Source organism: Natrix helvetica (assembly GCF_964273705.1).
Source record: "Natrix helvetica genome assembly, chromosome: 1".
NCBI classification, from domain to species: Eukaryota; Metazoa; Chordata; class Lepidosauria; order Squamata; family Natricidae; genus Natrix; species Natrix helvetica.
The window spans coordinates 32,680,899-32,708,758 of record NC_138548.1 but is presented as its reverse complement, the minus strand read 5'-3'; the positions used below and the strand labels follow the sequence as shown (position 1 = coordinate 32,708,758).

Genomic DNA, 27,860 nt, shown 5'->3' with positions numbered 1-27,860 from the left:
CAACATGATTGTTTTACTGCTGCTTTTATTGATTAGCTGTAATTTTTAAATGTGTTTATTGCACGTTAACTGCAGGATTAAATTTTCTAAATATTGCAGAGGGAAATATTTATGGAGAAGCAATCATTGAATAAATAATAATTTACATATAACAATAAGATCTTACCTCTTGAATATTTAAGAGTGCAGATCAAATGGAGAATAGGAGGAAGAGCCTTTGAGAACAACCAAGGAAAAGTTGACTAGTCAGAGATAGCTATAGAGAATCAGAAGTATGAAGAAGAGAAGAAAACCAAACATGAAAAAAAAACTGTTCCATAGAAAAGTAAAGGCCCAGAAGTCCAGAAATTAAAATTGAAACAGGACAGAACAGTGTGACAAGATAGCCAGTAACAACTGGGGAAGCTGAATGGATGAATTGTAACAATAGAATAATTAAAATAATTCCAGACTGTTTTCTCTCTCCTATCTCTGACACAGGGTGGGTAAAATAAAAGGGCTTTGGTGAAGAAGAGCTAAGTTCAAAATGCCATCCAAAGTTACCCAGTGACTTGGTATGACTGTGAGTTTTGATGTTTTTAAGCTTTGCTTTGTTGTGTCATGGCAGTTGTGATAATTACCCTCTAACATTGTGAGGTAAGGGCAGAAAAGGACATTGCGAGATACTTTGCACATTCTATTGAATCGCCTTTCTTGGTATTGGTATGAAGATTAATTGCTTCCAATTTATTGGTCACTCTGTCGTTTACCAATTTCCTGTCATTGTTTGGTGGTTAGAACTTCTTCTGGTGTTTACTGTTTTTTCACAAATGTTTTACAAATTCCTCTAGCCTTTTGATTTGATTTAATTTAGAGGAATTTAATCATCAGAGTGCTGATTAACTTAATTTTCAAGTTCTAGCAATTCTTGTAAACAGGCAGTATCTTTTATTTTTACACTGAGATCCGTACTGTACAGTTTTTCATTATACTCCTTCCATCTAATTTAAATCAGTTAATACTTTCAGTAGTGTCCTCCTGAGTTCAGAAATACTTTGTACATAGTTGTCATTATTTTCTGTTTCTTCCTTTGATATTTTCATAGATGTTGAAATACCGTTCCTTGAACACAGAAGCATATGGAAACCTTTGTTTTGCTCTAGCTTGATTTAGAACTTAACCATGAGCAGTTCATGATCTGTTCTATAATTATCCTCTCACACTTTGTTTGCTAACATACTTGAGTTTTTCCACCTCGTTGTACCAATAATATATCCAGTTTAATGTCTGTGTACTCCACCTGGCAATGTTCACTCCAGGGGTCAGTTTGAAGAACTTGCTATCAATGAAAAAATAATTGGATGGGCAGAAACTGATTTTCATTCTTAACTTCTGTTTTCTAGGCCATACAATTGTATTTTCCTGCACGCTATTTCCAACTTTGGTAGTCCTATCACTAACTGCAGCGCAGCACATCTTATTTGCATGTTCTGTTGCATCAGTGGTTAGACATAAACTTGGATAACCATCATATTAAATTATCATACCCATCTTATTGGATAACTAGACCAAAAGTTGTAGTTAATGTTTCAGTTCACTAGATGCATTGTACCCAAGTTTCTGGACTTCATTCTACTACTAGCATTCACACCTCCACAAAAGACATGCCTCTCTATGTCTTTTCTTCATAATTCCTTTTTTTTTCAACATATCTCCACTTGTATGTCTAAACTTCTGAAATTCAGGTGAAAATTTGCCCAAGACAGAGATTATTTATTTTTGCAATGTACATGACATCTAGCAAGACAGGAGCTAAACATCTAGCAAGATGTTTAGCTCCTGTCTAACCCAGAGTAGCAAATATAGTTTCTAATTAAATTCTAAAGAAAATATGTGATAAGTGCATTGTCAATATGCAGCAAATCCTATTTTAAGGACCATCCATGTTAAAACCGCTCTAAAGCATATGCATAATCCTATCACCTCACTGTATGAATATATTAAATAAGAACAACATTCAGAACTTGTTCTTGAAAATATTCCAGAAATAGACTTAAGACAAAATGTGTATCTTGATTTATAAATCACAAAGATAAAGTATTTTTCATCAGATATATAATCAGCATTAATAACTAATAGTCCTGATAAACAACAACTCAAACTATGTGGATGAATGGAAAACATCATCATCATCAACCACAGAGATATATCCATACAGTTTTCTTGGCAACAATAATGATGTAATTTGCCATGCATGTATGTATATGCACGTATATATGTATGTACATATGAATATACATATATATGGGTAGCCAGGTTTTTGAAACAATGTCACCATCTAAAAAGGTTGCTGAGCCTTGTAGTAATGTTATAAGATTATAAATTATTTGCCTGTACAGCACAGACTATTCTAAGGATGTGACTAGTGAAGTGTAGTTTGTAAAATCTGAATATATTTCTATTTTGCCCCCTCTAAAGATTTATGAAGTTTTATACATAGCTCCTTAAAACTATATAGCATTTTACTTACCAGTGTAAATGCACATAGTAAGCAACAGAAATATAGAATAAGATGCAAGGGTAGCAACAATTAACATCAGCACACTAAGATAAAAAGAGAAATAATGAATGTCAATGTCATCAATCATTGTTTCCCACTAAAATGGTGAGTTGAAAAGCTACATTTTCCCCCAAAGAACAAAAAAAAATCATGACATATTTCCTTGTTTTGTATCTTAAAAAATAGAATATGATGCACATGACCGCTACTTCCTTTTTCCATGTTCTCCTTTTTCTGATTTTTCTCTAGTACTGAATTTAGCAACTTTTATGACTCTCTCAACTCTAGCAAAAATAGCAAACCTTTTGTTACAACATACACTTTGTTAACATTTAAAGTATTTTAAATGATTGTATTTTATCTTTGTGATGAGCAGATAACAATGAGCAGAGGAACAATAAATATCAGCTATATGTTTGCTCACTAATCATCACAGTATCTGGCTGTATAAACCTTGAACAGCAAAGTAAATCATAATTCCCAAGACCCACCCACCCCCCCCAAAAAAAGTGTTTACAATATGCACCCATCAAAACAATTATTTATACAATACAATAGTAGAGTTGGAAGGGACCTTGGAGGTCTTCTAGTCCAACCCCCTGCCTAGGCAGGAAACCCTATACCGTTTCAGACAAATAGCTATCCAACATCTTCTTAAAGACTTCCAGTGTTGGGGCATTCACAACTTCTGGAGGCAAGCTGTTCCACTGATTAATTGTTCTCACTGTCAGGAAATTCCTCCTCAGTTCTAAATTGCTTCTCTCCTTGATTAGTTTCCACCCATTGCTTCTTGTTCTACCCTCTTATTTGTACAATTTGGACACATAACTGAAAACTGATTTGCCAAAACCTGGTTTTACATAGGTAATTACAGAACTTTAACTTGGAATGTTTTAGTGAATAGAATATGAAGAAAGGAGGACTTTTCTACATTAAGAAGGCCCCAGATACGATGTTTGGCATTTCTAATTAAAATGATGATGGCCTCCTTCAGTCACATAGAAGAGTACTTCGGCTAGCACTGCCAAATCAGACTGAATTGGATTTATTCATTACACTAAAATATAATTTCATTGAAAACACTGGGAGCCACAAAACCTGGGTGGGTGTGGCCAACTCAACATCACTCCCACCCAGTCACATGACCCACCTCCCCCCCCCCCGACATGCCTACCCAGGTTTCATGGCTCAGTGTTTTCTGTGGGAATAGGGTCTCTCTCTCTTCTCTCCCCCTCCCTGTCATTTCTGTTTTTCTCTATTTTTTCTTCTCCTTTTCTCTTCTTCCTTTCTTTCTTTCCTTCCCTTTCCCTCTTTCTTTTTCTTTCTTTCTCATCGAATATGATAGCAAATCCAAAATAAAGTTATTAATTGTAGGAAATTGCTTCTCTGTAATCTTTTCATAGTGAACTCTAAGTTGATAGAAGCTGGCAAGATTGTACTAACAGCAATAGGATATATATATTTGCTTTTGAGTTAGACAATATAATGTTATCCAAAATTATAAATAATCTTATTTTCAGATGCATTTTTTTGCTATCTCTGTTATTTTGTTTTTAAAAAATCAGACTTGCTTCCAATTTGTGCCTTCTGGCAAACTGCAGTTTTCTTGGCAAGAGACCTAGCTTGCCATTGCTTTCGTCATAGGTCTGAGAAAGTTAGTTTCTTTCTTTCTTTCTTTCTTTCTTTCTTTCTTTCTTTCTTTCTTTCTTTCTTTCTTTCTTCTTTCTTTCTTTTCCTTTCTTTCCCCGATTTGTTTTCCTCTCTTTTCCCTTTCTCTCATTCTCTCCCTTCATCTCTCTTTCATTTCTTTCTCCCTCTCACCCTCTAATTTGTTTCCCTCTATTTTCCCTCTGTCATTCTGTCTTTCCAGCTCTCTTGCATTTCTCTCTCTCTCTTTCTCCCCTTTTCTCTTTCATCTCTTTCTTGCGCATGCAAGCAAAATACCCTCCTGGGCTGGGATCACGGCGGTGGGGACAGCGACTCCTTCCACTGCCGCCACTGAGAAGTGAGTAGCTGGCTGCGCTGCACAGGAGACTCCTCAGTGCCAGACTCAGGTCAGCGCCAGCCGCGGTCCCCTTCGTGTTGGTTCAGGAAAGAGCTGGAGCAGCCATCTCTGGATGCAGAGAGGGAAAAGTTCCAGAGCCCTGCGCAAGGAGAGCCCTGTGCAGTGCAGGAGAACTGGAGTTCTTCCCTCCCTGCACCCAACCAGCTGCTGTTGCTGCTCCCCATTCCCCTCCTTCCTGAGCCTTCCTTTCCCAGAGTTCTCTGTGCTGCGTGTGTCTCTCTTTTCCCCCTCCTCGCTTCCATTCCGGCTCCTACTTTCCCTCCACCCACCACCACCACCACCCCACACACGCAGTCGCACACTCTGATCTTGGGCGCTCGGCCGCCTTCAGCGAGAGGAGCAGCAGACCCATCAGTCTTCTGGCACCTCTTCTTCCGCCACACGGGGAACCCGAGCAGCTCCTCCCCTTCGGGCTGGCTTCTCGCCAGCCTCTCCGCGGGAGGCTCCTCGGCGACCCCTGTGAAAAGGTCGTTCAACCCCAGAAGGGGTCGCGACCCATAGGTTGAGAACCGCTGTTGTAGGAGGAAAGTTACGATTGCTTGATATATCTGCAAGGCTGAATTGGTTCATTCAATGTCTAATAGTATACCACTAGAGATTAGAGGCGGGATCTAGAATTTAACATTCTCAAAATCTCAACTCTTAAACATAAGAATAAATATAGACCATAATAAAAGTTTTTTAAAATACTCAGAAATAGAACTGATAAAAAAAACATACCTGAATCCAATGATTCCTGTCTTGGACATGACATATGCCAAACCAAGAATCCCACTTCCCATGATAGCATTCATTAAATTAAATACAGAAAAGCCAAAGGAGGTGCCAGTTGATACATGATTCAGCGATGCCTGCAAATATTAGAACCAAATGCATTGTTACATTCAGATCTCTTAATCTAGTTTAAATAGTTTTTCAAGGCCAAACCAAGTATGAAAGAAACCAATTAATTAACAGGCACAGATTCTCAGTAATCTTAAATCATGTGTTTGACATACAAATATTTGGGAGCTGATTTAAAATATGCATTAAATGTGTATGTTTATATTAAGCATACCCTAAGAATTCAAAATAGATAGGTTTTGAATGAAATAATTCAAAAAAGTCTATGAAAAACAATTGTACCACAGCATGTCGCATAATATGCATACATGGATGCATTTGTGCTATGTGGCTTTATGAAGATGCATTTGGGATATTCATGGAGCAAATCTTTGTTGCAAAAGATATGTCTACTATCACTATGGGTATACAAGAATACCTACCCATTCTATAGATTGCACAGGGTTTGAAAGTTCTAGGAGACATAACCATGTGGAATACCCCACCTGGACCGTTGGAAAATTATAAAGTGAATAGGATCTGTGTTGCATTACTTGCTTCTGTGGTAATAGGGCACTTCTAGTGAGGCTTTAAGAAGCTGTGAAATGTAAGTTTGGTGGCAACAGTGGATGCTATTTTTTCCCCTATGAGATTGTAAATTTTCCAGTGCCTCATGTTTTCAGAAGTGATTTCCCACTGCCGCCTTCTTCCTAAGGCCAAGAGAGAGCAAACTAATGCAACGTCCTCTGGCCAACTTCATGCCTAAACAAGACTAGAACTCAATCTCCCTGTTTCTAACCTGGTGCCTGATCCATTACACCAACTGGCTCTCATTGCTTAGATTAAACGTTTTCCACTAGGAAGACCACTAGAACTGTAACCTAACACATTTGAAAGGGATGCTGTTGTGAAGACTTAGGGGCAATAAAGCAGTGTGATTTCCCATACTAACAAGTTTACATAGTAATGGCAATCATACCATGTGACTTCTTCACCCTGACTCACCCTAGGTGTTTTTCACCTTCGTGTTCACGCTTAGCTGTGTCTGCGCATTTCTAAATATTAAGCTTGGTAAGACTTAACCCTTGTTTCTAGCGGTCCAGCATTGTTGCGCAGCCGATTTGGCTAGCCTTGAGATGTGGGGACACCCCCCCCCAAATTCCCCAGCTAGGATTTTTGGAGTTAGGATCCACACTTAAGAGTTGCAAACACTGGGATAGCCCGTGGCTCAATGTATTAAGCCAATCCAGAAACTGGGTTAATTTAGAAACTGGGTTAAAGTGCGGTTCCTGCTAGTCAGACAGCGAGAGAGGGAGAAAGGGAAAAAAGCCTGGAAGGCTGCCTGAGAAAGCCGCGCGTCCCCGCACCCCGAGAGCCCCCAAGCACGACACGCACCGCGTCCGGGGGCGAGAGGAGCGGGGCTCCCTCTTCCAAGTCCTGAGCCGACAAATACCATCCCGGCTCGGAATTGACACTGCAGATTCGCGGCTGCTCCATGGTGTACCGCGCGAGCAAAGGCTGCAATAACCGCAGCCACCGCCGCTTCTCAGTCAGCCGGTCCTTACAATCGGCCGGCCGAGGTGGAGGAGGCGCATGGCCCTTCCCAGAGCCAGTCTGAGGGCGGGAAGGCCGGGCCGCACCGCCCCCTTCCGCCCTTCGCCGCGGCGACGGGTGATGATGAGGCCGAGAAGGCCGGGCTGCTGTGGGGGTAAAGAGCGAAGGGAACGCGGCGCCAGGCCGGCATGAGGTGAGGCCGGGGGAGGTGGGCAGAGCCTCTTTTCTCTGCCCTCGTTTCAGTAGAGGGCGGAATTGGGGTCTTGAATACGAGGAACCCACGTCGAGCTCTCCTCTGCAGACCGTCCCTTTCCCGCTTTGGAGAGTCGCTTTTCTCCGAAAGGAAGGCAGATGCACGTTGCACGTGTTGCAAGAGACAGCCCAAAGGGATCAAATTTGGAGGGAGCGTTGAAATCAAACCCTGCCCGAAGGGAGAAATCGGTGGTTAAAACAGCGTTTCTTCTGCCTGGCTTATAATGCATAGTGGGGGGCACCAGATTGTAGAAGGCTCTTTGCAAAAGCACCTTTGAGAAGGTTGCAATAGGTGATCACATGACCGTGGGACACTGCAACTATCATAAATATGAACCAGTTCCCAAGCATCTGAATTTTGATCACATGATCATGGGGATGCTGCAATGGTCATAAGTGTGAAAAACAACCATAAATCGTTTTTTTCTGTGCCATTGTAACTTCGGTCACTAAACGAATGGTTGTAAGTTGAGGACTACCTGCACTTTATTGTATCTTATGCTATAGATAGTTTGTCTGATTTAAAGCTTACCCATGTTTTGAGAACTCAAATAATTTAAGTTGGTATCTGATGATGAAACTGGGTACAGACAGTTGGGCTAGCACATGACTGGAGGCTCTGGCCAGAGCACATGAGAAGACTTGGCTGGTGCATGAGAGAAGCCCTGGCTGGAATTGATGCAAAAGGAGGCACGTAAGTAGGCCCCAACTAGTACAGTAGTGTGCAAGGCGCCCAAGCTCAACGGAGGTAGGTAGGGTCAGGTTGCAGGGGTAGCTGGTAACAGCAAGTAGCCAAAAGTCAGTTGTGAATGTGAGTAGACCTATGTCCACCCAGATTTGTTCATGTGACTATGGAGTGCTGCAGTGACCAGAAGTTTGAGGACTGGTTCTAAGTCTGTTCATTTATAACCATCATAATGTCAAACAATCACTGAACAAATGGACATTAAGCAAGGACTACATTTATTTTAACAGCAAAATGTTTATTAAGTCAATATGAGCAAGTTTTTTCTTTGTGTAGAGCAGGGCTGTCTGGCCACGCCCCCACTCGGTTTAGCAAAGGGGGGGGGGAGTCCCGATACGCTACGTGATGATGCCACGATGATGGGAGTTTGACACTCCTGGTGTAGAGAATGTTTTGTTTTACCTTCTCTTACCAGAAACCCTTTAACTAATTTTGGGATTACCAAAATTAAGACTATAAGGTCTAGAACAAGCCAATATTTTAAACCATCCTTCAAACTTGGTTTAGAAGTTTGGCTTGTTCTGAACATGGTAATCATGATTTGCCACTTTGGATAAAGAAAGGAAGCTATGGCCAGCAGGGAACTTTCAAGCGAATAGAAGAGAATATTTTTAGCTCAGGGTAGAACTGTGTGGTCCTTGGTGCTCTCTGAGCTTGGTGGTTTTCTTGCACATGTTTCAGTCAGTATCAAACTAGGTAGCATCATTAATGCTAATGATGTCTGCAAGAAAAACCCCAAGCTGAGACAACACTAAAGACACCTAAAATGAGTGAGTATGATTTTTTTGATCAATCTTCTGTGAAGTTTGCTATTATATCAAATCTTGCATAACCTAAAGTTTGGTTTAGACTTTCTCATACAAATAGTTTATGAGTGCTGTACAGACATGCAAACTTGTACTTTTTCTCTGAGTAATGTCTAAAAATGAACACTTTTTCTTTTAGATTTTTAAGGCAATTCAAAAGCTTATTCCCTTGCCTCCTGAGAGTGAAGTATTTTGGATCAGAAACATTATTTCCAACACTGTGGATGCTTTGGAACTGGTCTTTTAATCGACTGCCTGAACATCTTCCAAAAATTCAGAGACAACGTTTCTTCACCCTGCAGGACATGGCTGATAAGAAACCTGACCTTGATGGATTCTTGCCGCATCCCAGAGTACGTGGAATGACCACCCTTGACAAAACTGCTTTCAAAAATGATATTATCCTCCCAGCTCTTTTAGTTCACAAAGACGTAACAAGCAATCTGCTGAAGTCTCTTAAAGGAGTACTACTCCAGCGACCAGGTCTCAAGAGAGTCGTTGAAGACCCCGACGACGAAAACAGAAAGTACATTTTGTTAGACCCACATAAAATATCTGCTGACGGTTCTCTGGGTGAATCCGAGCAACAGATCTTAAAAAGCCTTGGTATTAACCCTGAAGTAGTCAAGTACAACATGGAACTCACTTATGACAATTTCAAGACAGAAGAAATTCTGAAAGCAGTGCTACCTGAAGGCCAGGAGATCACCACAGCCTTTAGCAGAATTGGCCATATTGCTCACATGAATCTGAGAAGCCATCAGCTGCCTTATAAACATTTAATTGGTAGGTTATGGTCAGGAATTCCTGTGTAATCAAAAAAAAAACTGTAGAAATGCTTTTTAACAGTTTCTAAAGAGATAATCGGGCTAATATTTTAAAACTAGATAAAAATCATTTGAGCTTGTCAATGCCTAAATAAGATAAGGTGTTTTTATATAGTTCAGCAGCAATAAACATTTGCTTTTAAATCTTGCATTTAGGCAAGAAAAACAAAATGCATAGGTATAGGTGGCACCTTGCTCAATAGTAGTAACTGAGAGGGATCTTGGAATCCTAGTGGACAACCATTTAAATATGAGCCAGCAGTGTGCAGCAGCTGCCAAAAAGCCAACACAGTTCTAGGCTACATAAACAGAGAGATAGAATAAAATCATGTGAAGTATTAATTCCACTTCATAATGCCTTGGTAAGGACACACTTGGAATACTGAATTCAGTTTTGTAAAAAAAATGTTGAGACTCTAGAGCAACAAAGATGATTAGGGGACTGGAGGCTAAAGCATATGAAGAACGGCTGCAGGAACTGGGTATGTCTAGTTTAGTGGAAAGAAGGACTAGGGGAGACATGATAGCAGTGTTCCAATATCTCAGGGGTAGCCACAAAGAAGAGGGAGTCAAGCTATTCTCCAAAGCACGTGAGGGTAGAACAAGAAGCAATGGGTGGAAACTAATCAAGGAGAGAAGCAACTTAGAACTGAGGAGAAATTTCCTGACAGTTAGAACAATTAATCAGTGGAACAGCTTGCCTCCAGAAGTTGTGAATGCCCCAACACTGGAAGTCTTTAAGAAGATGTTGGATAGCCATTTGTCTGAAACGGTATAGGGTTTCCTGTCTAGGCAGGGGGTTGGACTAAGACCTCCAAGGTCCCTTCCAACTCTGTTATTCTATTCTATTCTATTTTGTAAAGGATACTGATGTGTAACTTAGTGCATGAATTAGCACAATATGTGATACAGAATTTAATTTAAAGCAAGGTTTTTAAAAAGGAAGGTACTTTATATCGGCTCAGACTGTCAATCTAGCCTTGGCAGCGGCTTTCTAAAATTGGAGGCAGAGGTCTTTTCCCGTCAGCTGCTAACCAATCCTTTTAAATAAAGATGCTGGGGAAATCGAAATGTGTGACCTTCTGCCTGAAGAGTATGAGCGCAATTGCTGAGCTGTTATCTTCCTAGAGTTGAGTAGAATGCAACAGAACCTGGAAGAATAAATGGAATATTCAATTTCCCTGAGTTTAAATATGAAGCCATAGAACTGCGTCTTTTGCTTGACTTTTGGCTGTGGTTGAAAGCAACCGTGCATCTCTTTCTTTCTGCAATCTTAGGCACGATTGATTTGGATAAAACATTTCCATCAGTTTTGTCAGTTTAAAAGCGTTGAAAGCAACTGTATTTCAGCATTGTCTTGTGGTTGCATCCCCTATTTCTCGGCAGCCAGGGAAGGGCTGACGGAGTGAAATGGTGTATGGAATGGCAAAGGTGTGTGTGGAAGTCACATAGTGTAGTGATTTCATGGCACGGTAAGCTCAGGAGGAGGATTCCAGCAGCATCCACAGAATGCCAAGCATAAGGTTTTATCCCTTCCCTATCCCTTCAGAAGGCACAGATAACCTGAGGGATGGTCTCTGCGTAATATAAAAGAGGTAATATATCTGCATAATGTAAAAGAAAAAAAGAGGTAGTGTGTTATATTTATCAAAATTTGTAAACCATAAAGATTCTCCTGTGATCATGGAGATAGCAGCCAGACTGGGTTTACTCCGTCCAGTAACCAATTGGACTGAGTCTACACTTATGATGTCATTGGGCCCTTGTGGCTCCTCCCCAGTTCAGACTCAGTCCAACCAGGACTAGCAGTGAGAATTGATCTCTCCTTCAAATTTTAGCTTTATAGCATTAATTGGTGATTTTTTACAAAGGTTTTTCCTTTAAATTGGCTTTTTAAATCATTTTTTTCTTCTGACCAAATTGGAGGGAAATTCAAAACTGCTTCCAGGCTGCCTCTCTTCAGCCGTTCTGACTGCCTGCGGCCACAAGTTCACTCAGGAAGCCTGCCTTGCAGTCAGATCGGCCAGCTCATGAGTTATGGCTCCGTAGCTGTTTCTCCAAGGCGCTCCTGGACTCTGGGCACTCGAAGAGACGAGCAACGAGCCCTTTCACACGCAGCGGTTCCAGGCGAGGTTGGTGGCCATTCTGTGGAGCACCCGGCCACTTTGAGTGTCGGCGGCCATTTTGCAGGTCGGAAAAGCCCATGAAGATAGTGGCGGCCATTTTGAGGCTTGGAAAAGCCTCAGAAGAAAAAAAGTCGGCCATTTTGGACAATTTAAAAAAGGCGCAAACTCTGCAGCAGCATTACAAGTTCCCAGCGACCCAGGGTCATTGCAGGTGGATCGGATCAGAAGCGCCTGGCCATCAAACAGCTGAGACCGTTGCCTATCTTTATTGTGGCTTGATTTATGTCGGGGAGATGGCTGACCAAGCTGTGTCTACAGATAGAGGATTAGAGGAGGCAGGCCATCAGGGGCGAAGAGGCAAGCCAAAGAGGCTCCTTTCTCAGGGGTAAATCCCAAGGTCTCTAAAGCCACTACCAGGGTGGAAGAGCAAAGGCAGAAGGCTCTTGAGAAAGAATTTCACAGGGCCCAAAAACAACAAGTTCTAACTGCCCAGCCCTCCCCCACTCCTCCCGAGGCTCTCCAGGTTGTCACCCCAGATCCACCTGTCTTGCCTCCCATGGGCCCTTGCCCTTCACTGGCAGATTCAGATGGGAAATTGTCTTCTTCTGAGTCCTCTTCTATAGAACCTGACAACAGAGGCAATTTCTTTAATGTCCTTCTCAATAGGGAACGCATCTTTGAGCAGGCTTCCCTCCCTATGGCGCATGGTTCAGGGATTCCCCAAGCCATGTACACCTCTCCTGCAGATATGGCAACCATCATTGCTGAAACCATCAAACAGGTCATGGCTGCTGGCCTACAACAGTGCCCCCAACCTGCTCCATCACATAGCCACAAGCATAAATCTTCTGCAGCTGCTCAACAACCTGATCCCTCTGCTTCTACTTCTCAGGCCTTGGTGGTGAACAAGATAATCTGCGGGATTCAGATCTGTTTGACGATGAGGTGGTCCCCCCGGATGCCCCGGCCTTTGCCGGATTATTTAAAACTCAGTGTTTTAAGTCCCTACTGCTTAAGGCCATTAAAGCTGCTAACTTACCATCTTCTGCTTCAGCTTCTACTTCACAGGAAAAACCAGCAGAACTGGCTACAACTGAGGGTTCCAGTACACCATTCACCGAACCTACGGTGGAAAAGGAGGTGATCCCTGTTCCCAAGATCTTCCTTAACATGATCCAGAAGCAGTGGGAGTCCCCGGGCACGGGTCCACAGCCAGCCAACCTCGACAAACGTCTCTATAACATTGCACCGGAACTCACCAAATTTCTCAAGACTTCCCCAGTGGACACACTGGTTGCAGCACTTTAATCCCCTACTGTGGTCTCTGGAGCCCCTGAAGAGGTCCTCAAGCCTGAGGAGAAAAGGTCAGACCAAATCTTAGTCAAAAACTATCAGGCAGGGGCCTGGGCCGTTAGGACCTCCACTGCCACTTCCTTTTTCTCTAGAGCAGCCCTAGTTTGGATTGAACAGCTTCAGGAGTGCATTTCTCCTACTGACACTAGATCACATAGGGACCTCAACAAGATTAGGGCAGCCGTTGAATATGCGGCTGATTCTTCCCTTAATGCTGCTAGATTCGCTTCCAAAGCCATGGCCTCTTCAGTCACGGCCAGGCATCTGCTTTGGCTCAAGCCATGGCAGGCAGATGTCTATACCAAGTGGCGCCTGGCAGCCTCTCCCTTCAGTGGCACCCAATTATTTGGTAGCCCTTTGGATCTGTACCTCACGGAAGGTCAAGGTCCTTTCATCCATCTATAAAAAACAGGACAGTCGTCCTGCTCCTTACTACAGGAGGTCACCCTTTCAGCCGGGGGAACGTCATTCTCCCATCCGCAACGTCAGTCCTACACTCCCAGATAGGGATCTCACCAGAACAGATGTAACAGAAACGCACAGCGTTTCCCCCCTCCCCCAAGAAGTCTTACCGTAGAGGAAGCAACCACCAATTTTCACGATGAAAATGACTCAATGGACACTCTTCCGATCGGAGGCCGCCTGGCGTTCTTTGCCCACTGCTGGGAAAAGACCACAATAGACAATTGGGTACTGAAAACTGCCAAATTTGGCCTCCTGCTGGAATTCCTTTCCATCCCCAGGAATGCTTCCTGCCATGCCCGGGGTCTCGGTGTCCTCGCAAGAGGGCACTGATGGAACAGGCCATTCAGCACCTGTTGGAGATCCGGGCCATCCAACCGGTTCCTCCCCATCAGGAAGAGCAGGGTTTTTATTCCCGCCTGTTTGTGGTACCGAAGAATTCAGGGGGATGGAGAGCAATTTTGGATCTAAAATCGTTGAACCGCCATATTGTCTACCGGTGGTTCAAAATGCATTCTCTGCACACCATCCTGCAGGGAGTCAGGAAAGGCGACTTCCTCACATCGGTAGACTTGACCGAAGCTTACCTTCATATTCCCATCTTCATAGACCACCGAAAATATCTCCGTTTCTCTTATGGGGGGAGGCACTTCCAGTACCGAGCTCTTCCATTCGGACTTTCCTCAGCCCCCAGGGTATTCACAAAGGTGCTGGCTGCCCTAGCCGCCCACAACAGGTCATCTCCAGTTCGGATTCTCTGTTACCTGGACGACATCCTCTTGTAGTCCAGGTCTCCGACTCAAGCATAAAGGGATCTCACTCTCACCATTCACACCCTGCAGAATCACGGGTTCAGGGTGAATCTCAAGAAGAGTTACCTCGTTCCCGGCACTTCCATTCTTCACCTCGGGGTCTTGATAGACACCATGGTGGGGAGGGTGTTTCTGTCCAATGACCGCATTCTCAGTCTGAAGGAAATTGTCAGGAAGGTGCTGCGCCTACGCAAGGTGTCCCTTCATCTTCTCTCCCAAGTCTTGGGTAAGATGGTGTCTTGCTTTGGGGCTGTCCCATGGGCCAGGTTCCACAGCAGGACCCTTCAATGGTTCATGCTTCCCCCATCAAAAGGCCGACATGAGCTGCTCCCCTCTCCGGGTTCCCCTTCCCAGTCAGGTCTTACAGTCCCTCAAATGGTGGCAATCCCCAGCAATTTTGCAAGGGACCATGTTCAGGGATCCAGACCATCTCACACGACGGACGCAAATCTGACGGGGTGGGGGCACACATGCAGGACCTAGTGGCTCAGGGTCAGTGCTCCTTCGAAGAGAGCCAAAACAGCATAAATTGGCTAGAATTACGGGCAGTTCGCTTCGCCCTCAAACAATTCCAACACAGGGTTCAGGGCCGCCACATATTAGTCCTAACAGACAATACCACTACCAAGGCACACATAAACAGGCAGAAGGGAACATGTTCCTGGCCTCCAATGCAGGAGTCCAACCTGTTGTGCCGGTGGGTGGAATCTGACCTGTCATCTCTCAGGGCAGAGCACATCTCAGGGGCCTCCAACGTCCAGGCAGACTGGCTGAGCCGGACCAGGATATATCAGGCGGAGTGGAGCATCCATCCGAACTTCTTCCATCAACTGACACTACGATTCGGTCTCCCAGTCCTAGACCTGTTTGTACAACCAGGTACCCAGGTATTACTCGCGGTTCATGGATCCCATGGCAGAAGGAGTAGGTGCCATTGACCATTGACCCAAAGGTCTCCTGTAGGCATTTCCGCCCCTTCCCCTCATTCAGAGAGTAATTCGGAAAATGTTAGAGCAGGAAGCAGAACTATTGTTGCTAGCACCGAATTGGCCATGCCAGCCTTGGTATGCCGATCTAGTGACTCTGTCAATCTCCACTCCATGGCACATTCCAAGGTCTCTCCTGTCTCTACACCAAGGGTCAGTTTGTCATCCCGACCCCCAGTGGCTACAATTAACCGCATGGCGATTGAGCAGCAAGCCTTAACAGCCGATAACATCTCCCTCAATGTCATTACTACCATTCAGGCATCATGCAGAAGCTCTACTAACCACATTTACGATGCCACTTGGAGGGCATTCACACTGTGGTGTACCAACAAGACTATTGACCCACTTAAAGCATCCATTCCACAGATATTGGACTTCTTACAGAGGGGATTTGATCAGGGTCTTATCCCAATAATTACACTGACAGGTGGCTGCTTTGGCTTCTGTCCAAGACGGTCTTGCCTCTGACCATCTACCTTCTCATCCCTTGATCCGAAGATTTCTCTGTGGAGCATCCAATCTGCGTCCCACTGCCATCCATAGGTATCCGACTTGGGACTTGCTCGGGTCCTAGAGGCTCTGACTTCCTCACCCTTTGAATCTATGAGATCCACTTCTTTGAAACTTAGACGTTGTTTTTGGTGGCTATAGCATCTGCCACACGTATTTCTGATTTGGCTGCCCTTTCAGTCAGGCATGACTTATGCGTGTTTTATCCAGACCGAGTCGTTTTAAGACTGGACCCGACATTCATACCGAAGGTGAATAGCTGCTTCCACAGAGGTCAAGAATTAATCTTGCCTGATTTCTGCCCGTCTCCTCGTCATGAGAGGGAGCGTAAGTAGCACACTCTTGACGTATGACATGCCCTCAAGATTTACATTCATTCCACCACTCAGAAGCTCTCTTCGTATCCTTTCGCCGGGCCTCCCTGGGTAACAAGGCTTTGTTGTTGAGTCTGGGGCGGTGGATCAGAGCCTGTATTAAACTGTCTTATGAACTTCAGTCTTTGCAGGTTCTTCTAAACGTTACAGCTACATGTAGTGCTGCGACAACTGCTGCTTGATCCATGCAAGCCACATTGGAAGAAGTCTGCGGGGCAGCCACATGGGTGTCTCCCACTGTCTTCATACGTCATTACAAGTTAGACAAGTATGTGTCGGCTGATACAGCTTTTGGGTACAGGGTGCTGTAACAAGTGCTTGTGCCTTAATGGACTTTCTTTAGTATCCGCACCCTAGTGGACAGCCCAGTCTTTGGTATGTCCCAGTCTGGCTGCTGTCTCCACGATCACAGGAGAATGGGCATTGGTTCTTATCTGATACTCTCATTCTCTGTTGAAGTGGAGACAGCAGCCAGCCCCACTCTGGGGTGCGTCACACAATTCAGAACTTTTTTGTGCAGAGGAGAGAGAGAGAGGATATGGACTTGACACATGTACTTTTTTGCTCACAATTCTCACTTGAGTCTACAGTTTTCCTTCGTCTGAACTGGGGAGGAGCCACAAGGGCCCAATGACATCATAAGTGTAGACTCAGTCCAATTGGTTACTGAACGGAATAAACCCAGTCTGGCTGCTGTCTCCACTTCAACAGAGAATGAGCGTATCAGGTAAGAATCAGTGCCCATTCTGGGTGGCATGCAACATTATAAACAGCAGGAACCAAGATAAAAGATAAAAGAATTATATACATCCAGAGGAAAAGACATTAAAATTAACATGCAAAATCCCCCCTTTCCACACATACCCCCAAAAGGGTCACCACTTATTCTAAACCAACCTCTGGGGAAAAGCCAGGATTTCAAAGACTTTTACGTGGGAGTTCTGCTCTGAAGTTTTTACATCCTAATTCTTGTTACTATCCAATATTGTCAGTTGGCAAAATGCCAGCTTCCTCCTTTCAGCGGTCCCAGTGGCTGTATACTGGCAATAATCACAGGTCTCTGCTCAATGTCTCTCTGTTTTCCCTTTGATCATTCCAGTCTCACTGTCGTTGGTTGATATTTCCTATACTGAGTCAAGAATAGTTTGGCAGTTCTTTCTATGCTATATAGACTGAAAGGACAAAAGAGTAGATCCTGTATGGGAAAAGTCCCCCCCCCCTTTTCCCCCTAAAGAAGTTTTCTGTTGAGTAAAAATGCACTTAGATAATATAGATTCTTGAATTCAAATTTTTGAATAATGCATTCAAATATTTAAGAGGATATACAAGTTTTGTTTTATAAAAAAAAATAGAGACCAATTTTCCCATCTTCTCTAGCCATTTCTCTTTTTCTACTTTTGCTGCCTTTTTACGATTGCGTCTTCCTTCCTAATATCTCTTTAAAATAAAGAAATATTACACCAAAAGATAATCTAGTTCAGGGGTGTCAAACTCGAGGCCCAGGGGCTGGATCCAGCCCGGGTGTGCTTAGATCTGGCCCACAGGGCCACCCTGTAAGCAATGGACTGGCCCAAGGGGCCTTTGCCATGAAAACGGAGCTTGCCAGGGCCGTGGGTAGCCCTCCTGAGCTCCGTTTTCTCTGGCAGAGGGTTGCAGGAGGCCGTCGCAGCCGAAAATAGAGCTCGGGAGCCCATTTTCGCTGGCAGATTGCTCGGACCACCACAGGCGCCCTGATACGAGTGATGTCGAACTGGCCATGCCCCCCAAGGTCAAACACAACCCTGATGCGGCCCTCAATGAAATTGAGTTTGACACGCCTAATCTAATTGGACTGAGGGTGGCACCGTGTCTTGTTAGGCTTAAGATACCGTTTTGCCCCTTAACCATGTAACAAACTTCCCAAAATGAGGAAAAATGGATGTTAAATTGTAAGTTTGTTCTGTATAGGGAAGAATATAATGTTAAAAGATTTCAGAAACAAGCATTTTGGCAGTTCCATAGGAAGTAGTTTTAGAGAGCTTCCCTTAGAGACAAAGAGAGATGGTCGAGCCACATCCCTTGCAAGGACAATACAATCCACCCTCCGGGGAAGAACTGTAGAGAGGATGAGCTTTCTTTGTTTAGAAATGAAGCACTCATTTCATGGAACAGGTTTTTTATACTTTCCTTGCCACTTTTATCTTTCTTTCAGGACACGTTATCATTGACAAAAATCAAGGAATAACCTGTGCTGTAAATAAAATCAATATTATAGACAGCATGTATCGAAACTTTGAAATGGAGCTACTAGCTGGAGATGGTGCCAACATGATAACAAAGGTACTGAGTCTTTCCATTGTATTTTATTCTAGCAAAAAGAATGCTCTTAACTTGGAGATGCAAGCAGAGCAAGAAACAGACATTATTGAACGTTAGACTATGATTTCTTGTCTGCCTCACTATTCCATAGAGTTTGCAATCTGTGTTTTCAGATATCCTCGTCTAGGCTGTATAAAATTGCAGCTCTGATTAAAAGGTTCTAGTAAAAGGAATATAGCTTACCAGTGGCTGAATTTATGTAATGTCCATGCACACACGTGTATAGTTGAATTATTCAAGAAATACAGTTCCAGTTTAGATCTTTTCTTCCTTCTTCACGATTGCTTTATTTAATATTCATTCATTTGATTTGAGTACAGGTAGTTCTCAGGTTATGATCACCATTCAGTGACCATTCAAAATTACAATGGTGCTAAACAGGGGAACTATGAATGATCTGCGAAGTTGTGAGTATTGCAACTTCCTTGTAGTTATAGGACAGTGATGGCGAACCTATGGCACGCGTGCCACAGGTGGCACGCGGAGCCATTTTTCTGGGCACGCGAGGCGCTGCCCTGTCAGCTGGCCAGCACACATGCACGCGCTGGCCAGCTGAGTTCATCCTTTTTTAAACCATTTTTCACCCTCCCCAGGCTCCAGAGGCTTTATAGGAGCCTGGGGAGGGCGAAAAGAGCCTCCCCCGCCCCCGGAAGCCCTCCGGAGGCTTCATGAGCTTCCGTGAAGCCTCCGGAGCATAAAAAACCGGCCATATGGGCAAACCAGAAGTTCGGGAATGGACTTCCGGTTTGCTCGGAGGGTCGTTTTAAGCGTTCCGAAGGCTTCAGGGACCGTCCGAGGCTTCCCTGACGCCTTCGGAGTGCTTAAAACCACCCTCCGAGCAAACCGGAAGTGACTTCCGGGTTGCTCGGAGGGTCGTTTTAAGCGCTCCAAAGGCATCAGGGAAGCCTCGGACGGTCCCTGAAGCCTTCGGAACGCTTAAAACGACCCTCCGAGCAAACCGGAAGCATGAAAAAATGGGGGGGAGCGCCTGTAGTGTGCGCATGCGCACTGGGGGGGTCGCACATTGCATTATGGGTGCGGCACGCCCGCACACGACCCCCCTGCGCTCCCCCCACTTATGGCACGTGAGCCAAAAAAGGTTTGCCATCGCTGTTATAGGATTATCATTTGCAATCATCTCTTCCAGTTTCCCATAAGCAAAGTCAATGGGGAAGCAGACAGGGAAAGTTTCAAGTCACTCTTGTAAGTCTCAGTTGTTACTTTTTCTTCCACGGAGCCCTGCTATGGTGTACAAGAACCCTGGCATACCATAGCACCTCTTCATCCTCCTGTAAATGGCTCCTGAAAATGTAAATTTGCACTTGTATATGGCCCCTGCCAGCCTACCCATCTTCAAGAGCACCCACCTCCAGCCCCTGCTGTCCCACCTATAGCACCTATCTGCCCCACAGCCTTGCCCGCTTTCCTGTTTGTCTTGGACTCCCGTCATGTGAGGGCCTCTTAATGACCCACACAGTTTCTGATGCTGGGTGCAAAAGATCAAGTCTACATGTGAAGGTCCAGTTACACTGATTTATTGCTACTCGTGTCGATGCACAGGAATATTCTCAACTAACAGCACCTGCTTGGGGTTAGATAGGGGTCAACAGACTTAGCAATAGCACTTAGACTTATATACCGCTTCATAGTGCTTTTACAGCCATCTCCAAGCGGTTTACAGAGTCAGCTTATTTCCCCCAACAATCTTGAGTTCCTCATTTTACCCACCTCAGAAGGATGGAAGGCTGAGTCAATCTTGGAACTGGTGAGATTTGAACTGCCAAACTGCAGCTAGCAGTCAGCTGAAGTAGCCTGCAGTACTGCACTCTAACCACTGTGCCACCGGCTCAAGGAAGATTGGACTTAATGCGCTTATGGTTATGTAGGGATTCTTGGCTGATCCCTCTTTTGATACCACATCACTTAGTGACAGTCCCAATTGCCATTGTAACCCAAAAACTACCTGTATAGCAAATGAGCAAAGTGGATTGCTTCAATAAGATTTAGGACTCATGTATATAAGGCTGATCTGTTTATTTAAGATTTCTGAAAAGGTGTCTGTACGGTACTGTTTTAGTATATTACTCTCATTTATCTCAGCTTTTGCCTTCAGGATATACTATTGATATTTCCAACTCCCTGAAACAAAATTAGCATGATAAGTATATATTGTTACTGCTCATGCAGGATAACATACATAAATGTATGTTATCTTTACGTTATCTTATTTTTAAAAATAAGAATTTAAAATATATATTACAGAAGAAGCTTAAACCAAACTAATTCTTAATTTTCAGAAGCATGACTTCAGATAGTGACAGATTTATTTGATTTGTATTTTTCTTTTAAGTAAGGCAACATTTTAAAAAGCCATCTTGAAACTCTGAATGGGAAAGTCGGTGCTTTTAGAGTTTTAAATTTTTTTTTTTACACTGATGAGAACTAGATCTCACATTGATGTAAAATACCAGTGATATAAACCTTAATTGTAGTTATGTAATTCTAGGGATCTGTCCCTTCTTACACCATAAATACTTAAGGGTGATATAGAGTTATGGGGTTGTGTGTTTTGTGTATTTTAATGGGGATGATTTTATAGACATGACAACATTATTCATATCAATATAAACACGATTATTCCTCTGGAATGTACAGTAGTTACATAACACCTCCTATGTTAGGATGGGCCAAAGTCATCCAGTGAACTTCCACAGTCGAGGATGAATCTTAATTTGGGTCTCCTTATTCCCAATCTAAGGGACATGGTGGCTCAGTGGCTAAGATGCTGAGCTTGTCGATCAGAAAGATTAGCAGTTCGAATCCCTAGCGCCATGTAACAGAGTGAGCTCCTGTTACTTGTCCCAGCTTCTGCCAACCTAGCAGTTCAAAAGCATATAAAAATGCAAATAGAAAAATAGGGACCACTTTGTTGGGAAGGTAACAGCGTTCCGTGCGCCTTCGGCCTTTAGTCATGCTGGCCACAGGATCATGGAGACGTCTTCGGACAGCACTGGCTCTTCAGCTTTGAAACAGAGATGAGCACCATCCCCTAGAGACAGGAACGACGCATGTGCGAGGGGAACCTTTACCTTTATTCCCAATCTGATTTTTTGCAAGGACATGGTTCTGAATTCTTAATTTCTGGTATAAAAATGTAATATTTCATTGCATTTCACTCTTCCTGACCTTTGGCAGCTAACAGTTGGCCTATTCATTTGAATTCTTCTAGGTTAAGGAGAACTATATCTCCTATGAATTTGATTTTTCCAAAGTCTATTGGAATCCTCGCCTCTCTACTGAACATTTGCGGATTGTCAACCTTTTAAAGCCAGGAGACCTTATCTTTGACGTCTTTGCCGGGGTGGGGCCTTTTGCAATCCCTGCAGCAAAGAAGAACTGCATGGTGTTTGCAAATGACCTTAACCCTGAATCATGCAAGTGGCTCCAGCACAACTGTAAATTAAATAAAGTGGACAAAAAAGTCCAAGTCTTCAACCTGGATGGCAGGAATTTCTTGAAAGGGCCAGTGAAAGAAGAACTGGACAAGCATCTCTCTTCGAAGGAATGGAAAAATTCTGTACACATCATCATGAATTTGCCAGCCATGGCAATTGAGTTCCTGGATGTCTTCAGGCATCTCTTGAAAGGAGAACCAGTCTGTGATGAACTTCCTACAGTGCACTGCCACTGTTTTTCCAAACATGATAACCCTACGCAAGACGCTCAAGAAAGAGTTGAAGCTTTACTGGGAACTTCCTTACATGGTCTTTGTTCTGTTAAATGGGTGAGAAATGTGGCACCCAATAAAGAAATGGTGTGCATTAGTTTTCAACTTCCAGCTGAGGTGTTATACAAGCCGCTGTCTTCTCCAACAGGTAAATTCAGTAGTGGAAAATATTATGTGGGTTAGTGAAGGCTTAGTAAAATTTTGCTACCTAACTCTGAGGACATTTCATGGGTTGAGATCTAAAGAGCACTATGGGTCTTTTGTCTCAAATTGACCTGACATATATAACTGCACTAACTTATAATCTAGTTAGTCAGCTTGGTTTTGTGTGATTTGGAAAACCAATCACTTATAAATTGTTAACTTGGTTTATTTGAGTGATAAGGGACAGGCCAAATCCTGTTTTAGTGAAATGGGCAATTACTAACTGCCATTGTAAAAGATTCTTGAATGTCAGGATTGGTTTTTCAAAAGATACATTGGGAGGTGGGGTATCAAAATAATCCAGTTCCTATGTGGCCCTCTCCATTCTTTTTCAAACTCCCTTTCTTTTTTCCATATCTACTTTAAGGGGTGTTTATTGTATGCTGCTAATTCTTATGCATTATGAGTTTGTATGAAAGATTTTAATAATTGCCAATTTTGGCATCAGATTTTCTTTTATAACTCTTTTTTTCCCCCAACCACTTCTCCTAATGCTGTTCCATTTCTGGCCAACTCTTTGCTATCTGCCTCTATCTTTATGTTGCTCATCACCTATGCTAATCTATGACCATAAGAAAGATTTGATTTGCCTCTCATGTGCATGAAACCAGATTGCTTTGATCTTCACCACCATTGATGTATATGTGGTTTGGATGGATGGATGGATGGATGGATGGATGGATGGATGGATGGATGGATTGATGTATATATGGCTGCCATTCAGATATAATTATCTTAAACTTGTTTGTGCAGATAATCCAGAAGAACCTCCATCTAAACGACTATGCCCAAATGAAAATTACACTGAAGAAAATAATCAAACCATCTAGGCGATATGTGGATCAAGACTGAATAGAATTTTAATTCCATTTTTCAAGGTGAGGAAAGTACATTGGATCTGCTCTGTGTGACAGCAGTTATCTAATCTGTCTCAGAGTTGGTAATTGCACACTCATGAATGAGCTGATTGTACATTGATTATGCTTCAGTTGTGTTATATACGATATGGGCCAATTCTCTTACCTAAAGAACATTAAATTTTCTATTTTTCCATAATTTGTAATATTTTGTGTTCAGGCTTGTGTCATCATTCACCCACCAATGAGAAAGTTTAAATTAACAAGATGAAGTATTTCTCTGTGGTCTTCAAGTACCCATTCATAAGGCATTGCTCCTGTGAACTCTCTGTCCAGCCACAGCTCCTGAGGCACCAAGGGAGATGACATACTGTATAAAGCAATGAAGTATTTGAAGTATAATGAAGGTTGCAAATGGTGGTCTCATCACATTAGGATGCTGCAAATGTCATAATTGTGAGCCAGTTTCCAAAAACGTGAATCTTAATCATATGACCATGGGACACTAGAATGGCTGCAACTTTGAGGACTGTGTAAGACTCCTTGTTCAGTGCCATTGTAACTTGGAACAGTTGCTGAAAGAATGGTTATTAACCAAGGAGCATCTTCATTCATAATCTGAGTTTTTCACTTCATTGTTTATAAAAGCAACTGTATTCATACACATACATCTAATATTTATATGCTCCTGTTTCAAAGGAAGGGAGAATTCAGGATATGAAATAAAAATATCAGTTTGTAAACTAGGTGTATGTTACATTTAGAGAGGCCCCCTTGCATTTTGCTTAATTATACTCAAGTGCATATTACAGTTTAAAAGACAACCTACCATTTCCTAAATAAAGCAGTTGCTCTGTTGTTTTCAAGAACAGCTGATATGTATTTACTTTTGTAAGGAAATATAAAATTCATGAGTTTTGATGCCTGCTGATGATATACTATTATTTATTCTTGGTTTGTGGAATTCTAAATGTACTTCTGTTCCTGATACTACATAATTACTGAATTCCAATTTGCACATTTAAGCTGGTGTGCTTCAAATACATGAAATATGTTCCCAAATTAAATATATAGTCTTTAAAACGGTAAAACATTCTATAATCAACATTTCATGTATCATATGGAGTGGACTCTAGCCCAGAAAGCTGCTTCTGAAACACCTGTGATTATCGTAACATTTTTCATTGAAAGGAAAGGGGGATGTCCTAATGTAGTTATTTCTTATCCAGAAAACATTGATCCAGCTATTGCAATAAAATAACTACTGTAGGATACAGTAGTCACTTGTGTTTTATAGGCTTCTCACCTTTGAACTATTATATTCTAAAAGACCCATTCTGTTGGAGCTTTAAAAAAAAACTGTACACAGAGTTTCAGAGTTATGACTTCCTTCTGTGTGTGTTTTTGGTATCTTTAGAGCCAGATACATAATTGCGTATTTACAGAATGATAGTTGTTGCAATCTCCAATGTGGTTCTGATTTCATTGCTCAGAATTCAAGGTATTATGGAAGAAAATGTATCTCCGATTCTTGTATCATGCTTCAGGGAAGAAAAAATATATAATTCATATGCATTAGACACTGATTTAAGAGAAGAAAAGGCTTTTGGCTTTTGGTAGAATTGCATTATACAGCTTTAATGAAAACAGCATTTCAGTGGTTTTACAAATAAAAACCTGAAAAGAAGACAGAAACTACAGAAAATAACAACAAGAACATCGGGGTTTGTTTGTTTTTAAATTTTACTATGTTTCAGAAACCTTAAATACATGAAATGATTGCTCACATCTTCCATTTACATCCCAGGAGAGTGACATAAAGCATCTCCCATTCCCATCCTCAAACCACAGAAAAGGGAAAAAAACACATACATGCCACCATTTTTTCTAAATAAAGTTTCTATTTAGTGATTTTTTTAATACTTAAATATGGCTGGCTTGTTGTTTTGAAAAAGGATAGATGACTGCAATTTAGCCATAGTACAGACGGCAACAATTTTCACCTGAGTTTTGCTTGCTCTGCTTTGGTGTCTGTTACCCCCCAGTTAGCCAGGATGCCAAAACAGCCCACTGAAGGCTTCTTGAAGGGCTCGATGACAGGCAAGAGAGGAAGTGTAGCCACCAGCAAGATCCTGTGGGGAAGCAGCTCGGACATGGTTTAGATACCTAGAACAAAGAGCAGCATTGTCTAAGCAAAGAAACATTTCATGCTCCACGACGGGAATTGGAAGAAAATCCAACTTCTCTGTGTCCCACTGCTGAACACATTTCTATAGACTGAATCATTCTCAAAAGGCTGGAATTGGAGACAGGAAAGACTGAACTCAATTTAGAATCCTTGTTGGATTAAATTTATTTATTTTAAAACCTGACCTTTATGCTCTGGCGAGCATTCAAGATGGCTATAATTCACATAAACTCTACGAATTTGGTGTTTCATCTATGTAGCCTAGAGACTGAATTCTCTATACCAAAGCAGCCACGCCACATGCCCCTCTCTAACATTTCCTGAACATCTTACCCAATAACGTGCAGTGCTACAGTTTTGGTTTGCTCATAATTGTTCCTATGTTGAGGCCAGAAAAAGCCTAATAACTGAAAACCTGCATTTCTGTTTGTGAGCTCCAAGATACTTCTGCTGAAATGCCAATGAATTCCAAAATTCAGATACTTGCTGCAAGAAAAGCAAGAAGGAGACGGAATGTCAGCTTCACTTTTCAGAAATCCCATTGCTACATGCTGGGAGACCAGCGGCCTCAGTCAACTGAATACAGTAGCAGTGGCAAGGCTAAAGTTATGAACTGCCTCTCAGGGTTTCAACTATCTGTTATTTCTTTAAAAAGTCTCAAAAGACATGTCATGGAAAAATGCTACATTTCATTGAAGAAAAGCAGAGCAGCAAAGATCAAAAATAGGAACTCTGTATAAAAGCATAGTTTTTATACAGGGTGGGAAGCATGAATTTCCAAACTTCCTTTCCCAGAAATCCTCTGGGTCTTTGCTCCCTGGATTCATTCTCCTGCCTTTGGATAGTGGCTCGGTGCTTTGGGCTGCCACAATTTTATCTTCCAAGAGGTACCTCACTAATTCTATCATAAGGGATCTCACTTGCCTGTAACTTGTGGGTCTTTTTTTGATCTCTTAGATCAGGGGTATCCAAACTTGGGAACTTTAAGACTTGTGGACTTCAACTCCCAGAATTCCCCAGCCAGCCATGGGGAATTCTGGGAGTTGAAGTCCACAAGTCTTAAAGTTCCCAAGTTTGGACACCCCTGTCTTAGATACTGTCTAAGCCAGCAGAGGCAAAAGACTTTGCATCTTGTCCCTCTTCAGTGAAAATTTTAAGATGTGGCTTTGGCAGACCACTGATCTTACAATGCAATTCAGTCAGTAGTCTCTGCCCTTGGCACCATTCGGACCTCAAGAGAGCAGCACAGAGGAAGAACCCAATTAGGCCCTCTGCTGCAGTTTATGCTGTGATGGAAAGATTAAACAGAGAAGGAGTTACCTGGGGATGGGGTTTTCTTTTTAATATAGATTAGGGTTAAAATATCGGAAAGGGAGTAACAAAAGCAGTGGGGCTCTCCTATAAACAAGATTTGTGGCCCATGAAATCTCTACCCTGTCAAATGCTTGTCTCCATGAGCATAAAGTACTATCATGCTTAAGGAGACGGCCAACCATTTAAAAACAGTATAACCAATGAAAACCAAGTTCTATACTATCAAGATTAAGCTATTTCGATTCAGCCTATCTTGATTCAATTTGCTTCTGGAACAGTGTAGTCATTTCATCTCGATATTTCAAACATAAACCTAGAACCCAAACATAGCCTTTTGTACAATCTCCTGGGAAATTCTGAGCAGCTATTTGCTGTTTGGAACAAACATGGGACCACCAGTACAGCCCAAACAGTTTAATGTTTTAATTTATAACTGCACGGTTCCCCAAAAAGATGCATAAGAAAGCAAGCCAGCTTTTACTCACATACAGTATCTTAATGAAGTTCTTAGTACTGAAAGGATAGAGAATAGCAGTTGGAGAGGGAGAAGGTAGGTGGGTGTAATTGCTTTAAGATGGATGACGCCTACCCATAGTCCCTCATTTCCAGGGAATTATACAATCATTCTTACCCTTTGATTATGAGCGTTCTGATTATAAGAACTAAATAATCTATATACTTAATTTTTTCCCTTCACAATTTGTTTTGCTAAGGAGAGGGGATACAGCTAAGTTCCAAAGAATAAACAGATGCTAATTCAAATCTCTTAATTCAAATTCAGCAACTTTTCATATCACCTGACTATTGTAAATAGGGTCTGGTTAATTTATTAGAGAAGTACACAAACCACTTCTGTTCTCACAACTGTTTTCCAGATATCCCAAGAATGAGATGTAGCTCTCTGGGTAGCACCTTGATTTAAATCAATGTTAAATATTCTACTGGACCAACACTTTCACCCTTACCTCCTAGTCCA

At 42.5% G+C, this 27,860-nt stretch overlaps 3 protein-coding genes across 7 annotated transcripts in view; 1 reads left to right on the top strand and 2 right to left on the bottom strand.

Moving 5' to 3' along the window:
- Positions 1-7,061, bottom strand: part of SLC38A6 (solute carrier family 38 member 6) — a 46,795-nt gene extending 39,734 nt beyond the window's left edge. The window contains exons 1-3 of one of the 2 annotated variants that reach the window (XM_081934668.1): positions 6,822-7,061; positions 5,325-5,455; positions 2,510-2,583 (exon numbers count right to left, since the gene is read on the bottom strand). In XM_081934668.1, the coding sequence (XP_081790794.1) occupies positions 2,510-2,583; positions 5,325-5,455; positions 6,822-6,923 (307 nt within the window). In that variant the 5' untranslated portion in view covers positions 6,924-7,061. The remainder of the gene's footprint in view (positions 1-2,509; positions 2,584-5,324; positions 5,456-6,821) is intronic. The other variant, XM_081934669.1, reaches the window with a different exon arrangement.
- On the top strand, positions 7,039-24,758 carry TRMT5 (tRNA methyltransferase 5). 3 transcript variants are annotated; one of them, XM_081934667.1, is made up of 6 exons: positions 7,039-7,173; positions 8,923-9,569; positions 18,428-18,555; positions 21,824-22,469; positions 23,279-23,403; positions 23,719-24,758. In XM_081934667.1, exons 1-5 carry the CDS (start codon positions 7,169-7,171, stop codon positions 23,353-23,355), a joined length of 1,503 nt encoding a protein of 500 aa, XP_081790793.1. In that variant the 5' UTR covers positions 7,039-7,168; the 3' UTR covers positions 23,356-23,403; positions 23,719-24,758. The 3 variants fall into 3 exon arrangements, with proteins under 3 accessions (XP_081790793.1, XP_081790792.1, XP_081790791.1); XM_081934666.1 differs by having other exon boundaries at positions 23,603-24,758; XM_081934665.1 differs by having other exon boundaries at positions 23,279-24,758.
- A 349-nt stretch (positions 24,759-25,107) lies between these two features.
- MNAT1 (MNAT1 component of CDK activating kinase) overlaps positions 25,108-27,860 on the bottom strand; it is a 137,426-nt gene continuing 134,673 nt past the window's right edge. For both annotated transcript variants that reach the window (XM_081934671.1, XM_081934670.1), the window contains exon 8: positions 25,108-25,548. In XM_081934671.1, the coding sequence (XP_081790797.1) occupies positions 25,428-25,548 (121 nt within the window). In that variant the 3' untranslated portion in view covers positions 25,108-25,427. The remainder of the gene's footprint in view (positions 25,549-27,860) is intronic.

Coding starts and splice junctions, on each gene's coding strand:
- TRMT5 (XM_081934667.1), top strand. Junction 18,556..21,823: donor GTGCCAACATGATAACAAAG/GTACTGAGTCTT, acceptor GAATTCTTCTAG/GTTAAGGAGAACTATATCTC. Junction 22,470..23,278: donor GCCGCTGTCTTCTCCAACAG/GTAAATTCAGTA, acceptor TTGTTTGTGCAG/ATAATCCAGAAGAACCTCCA.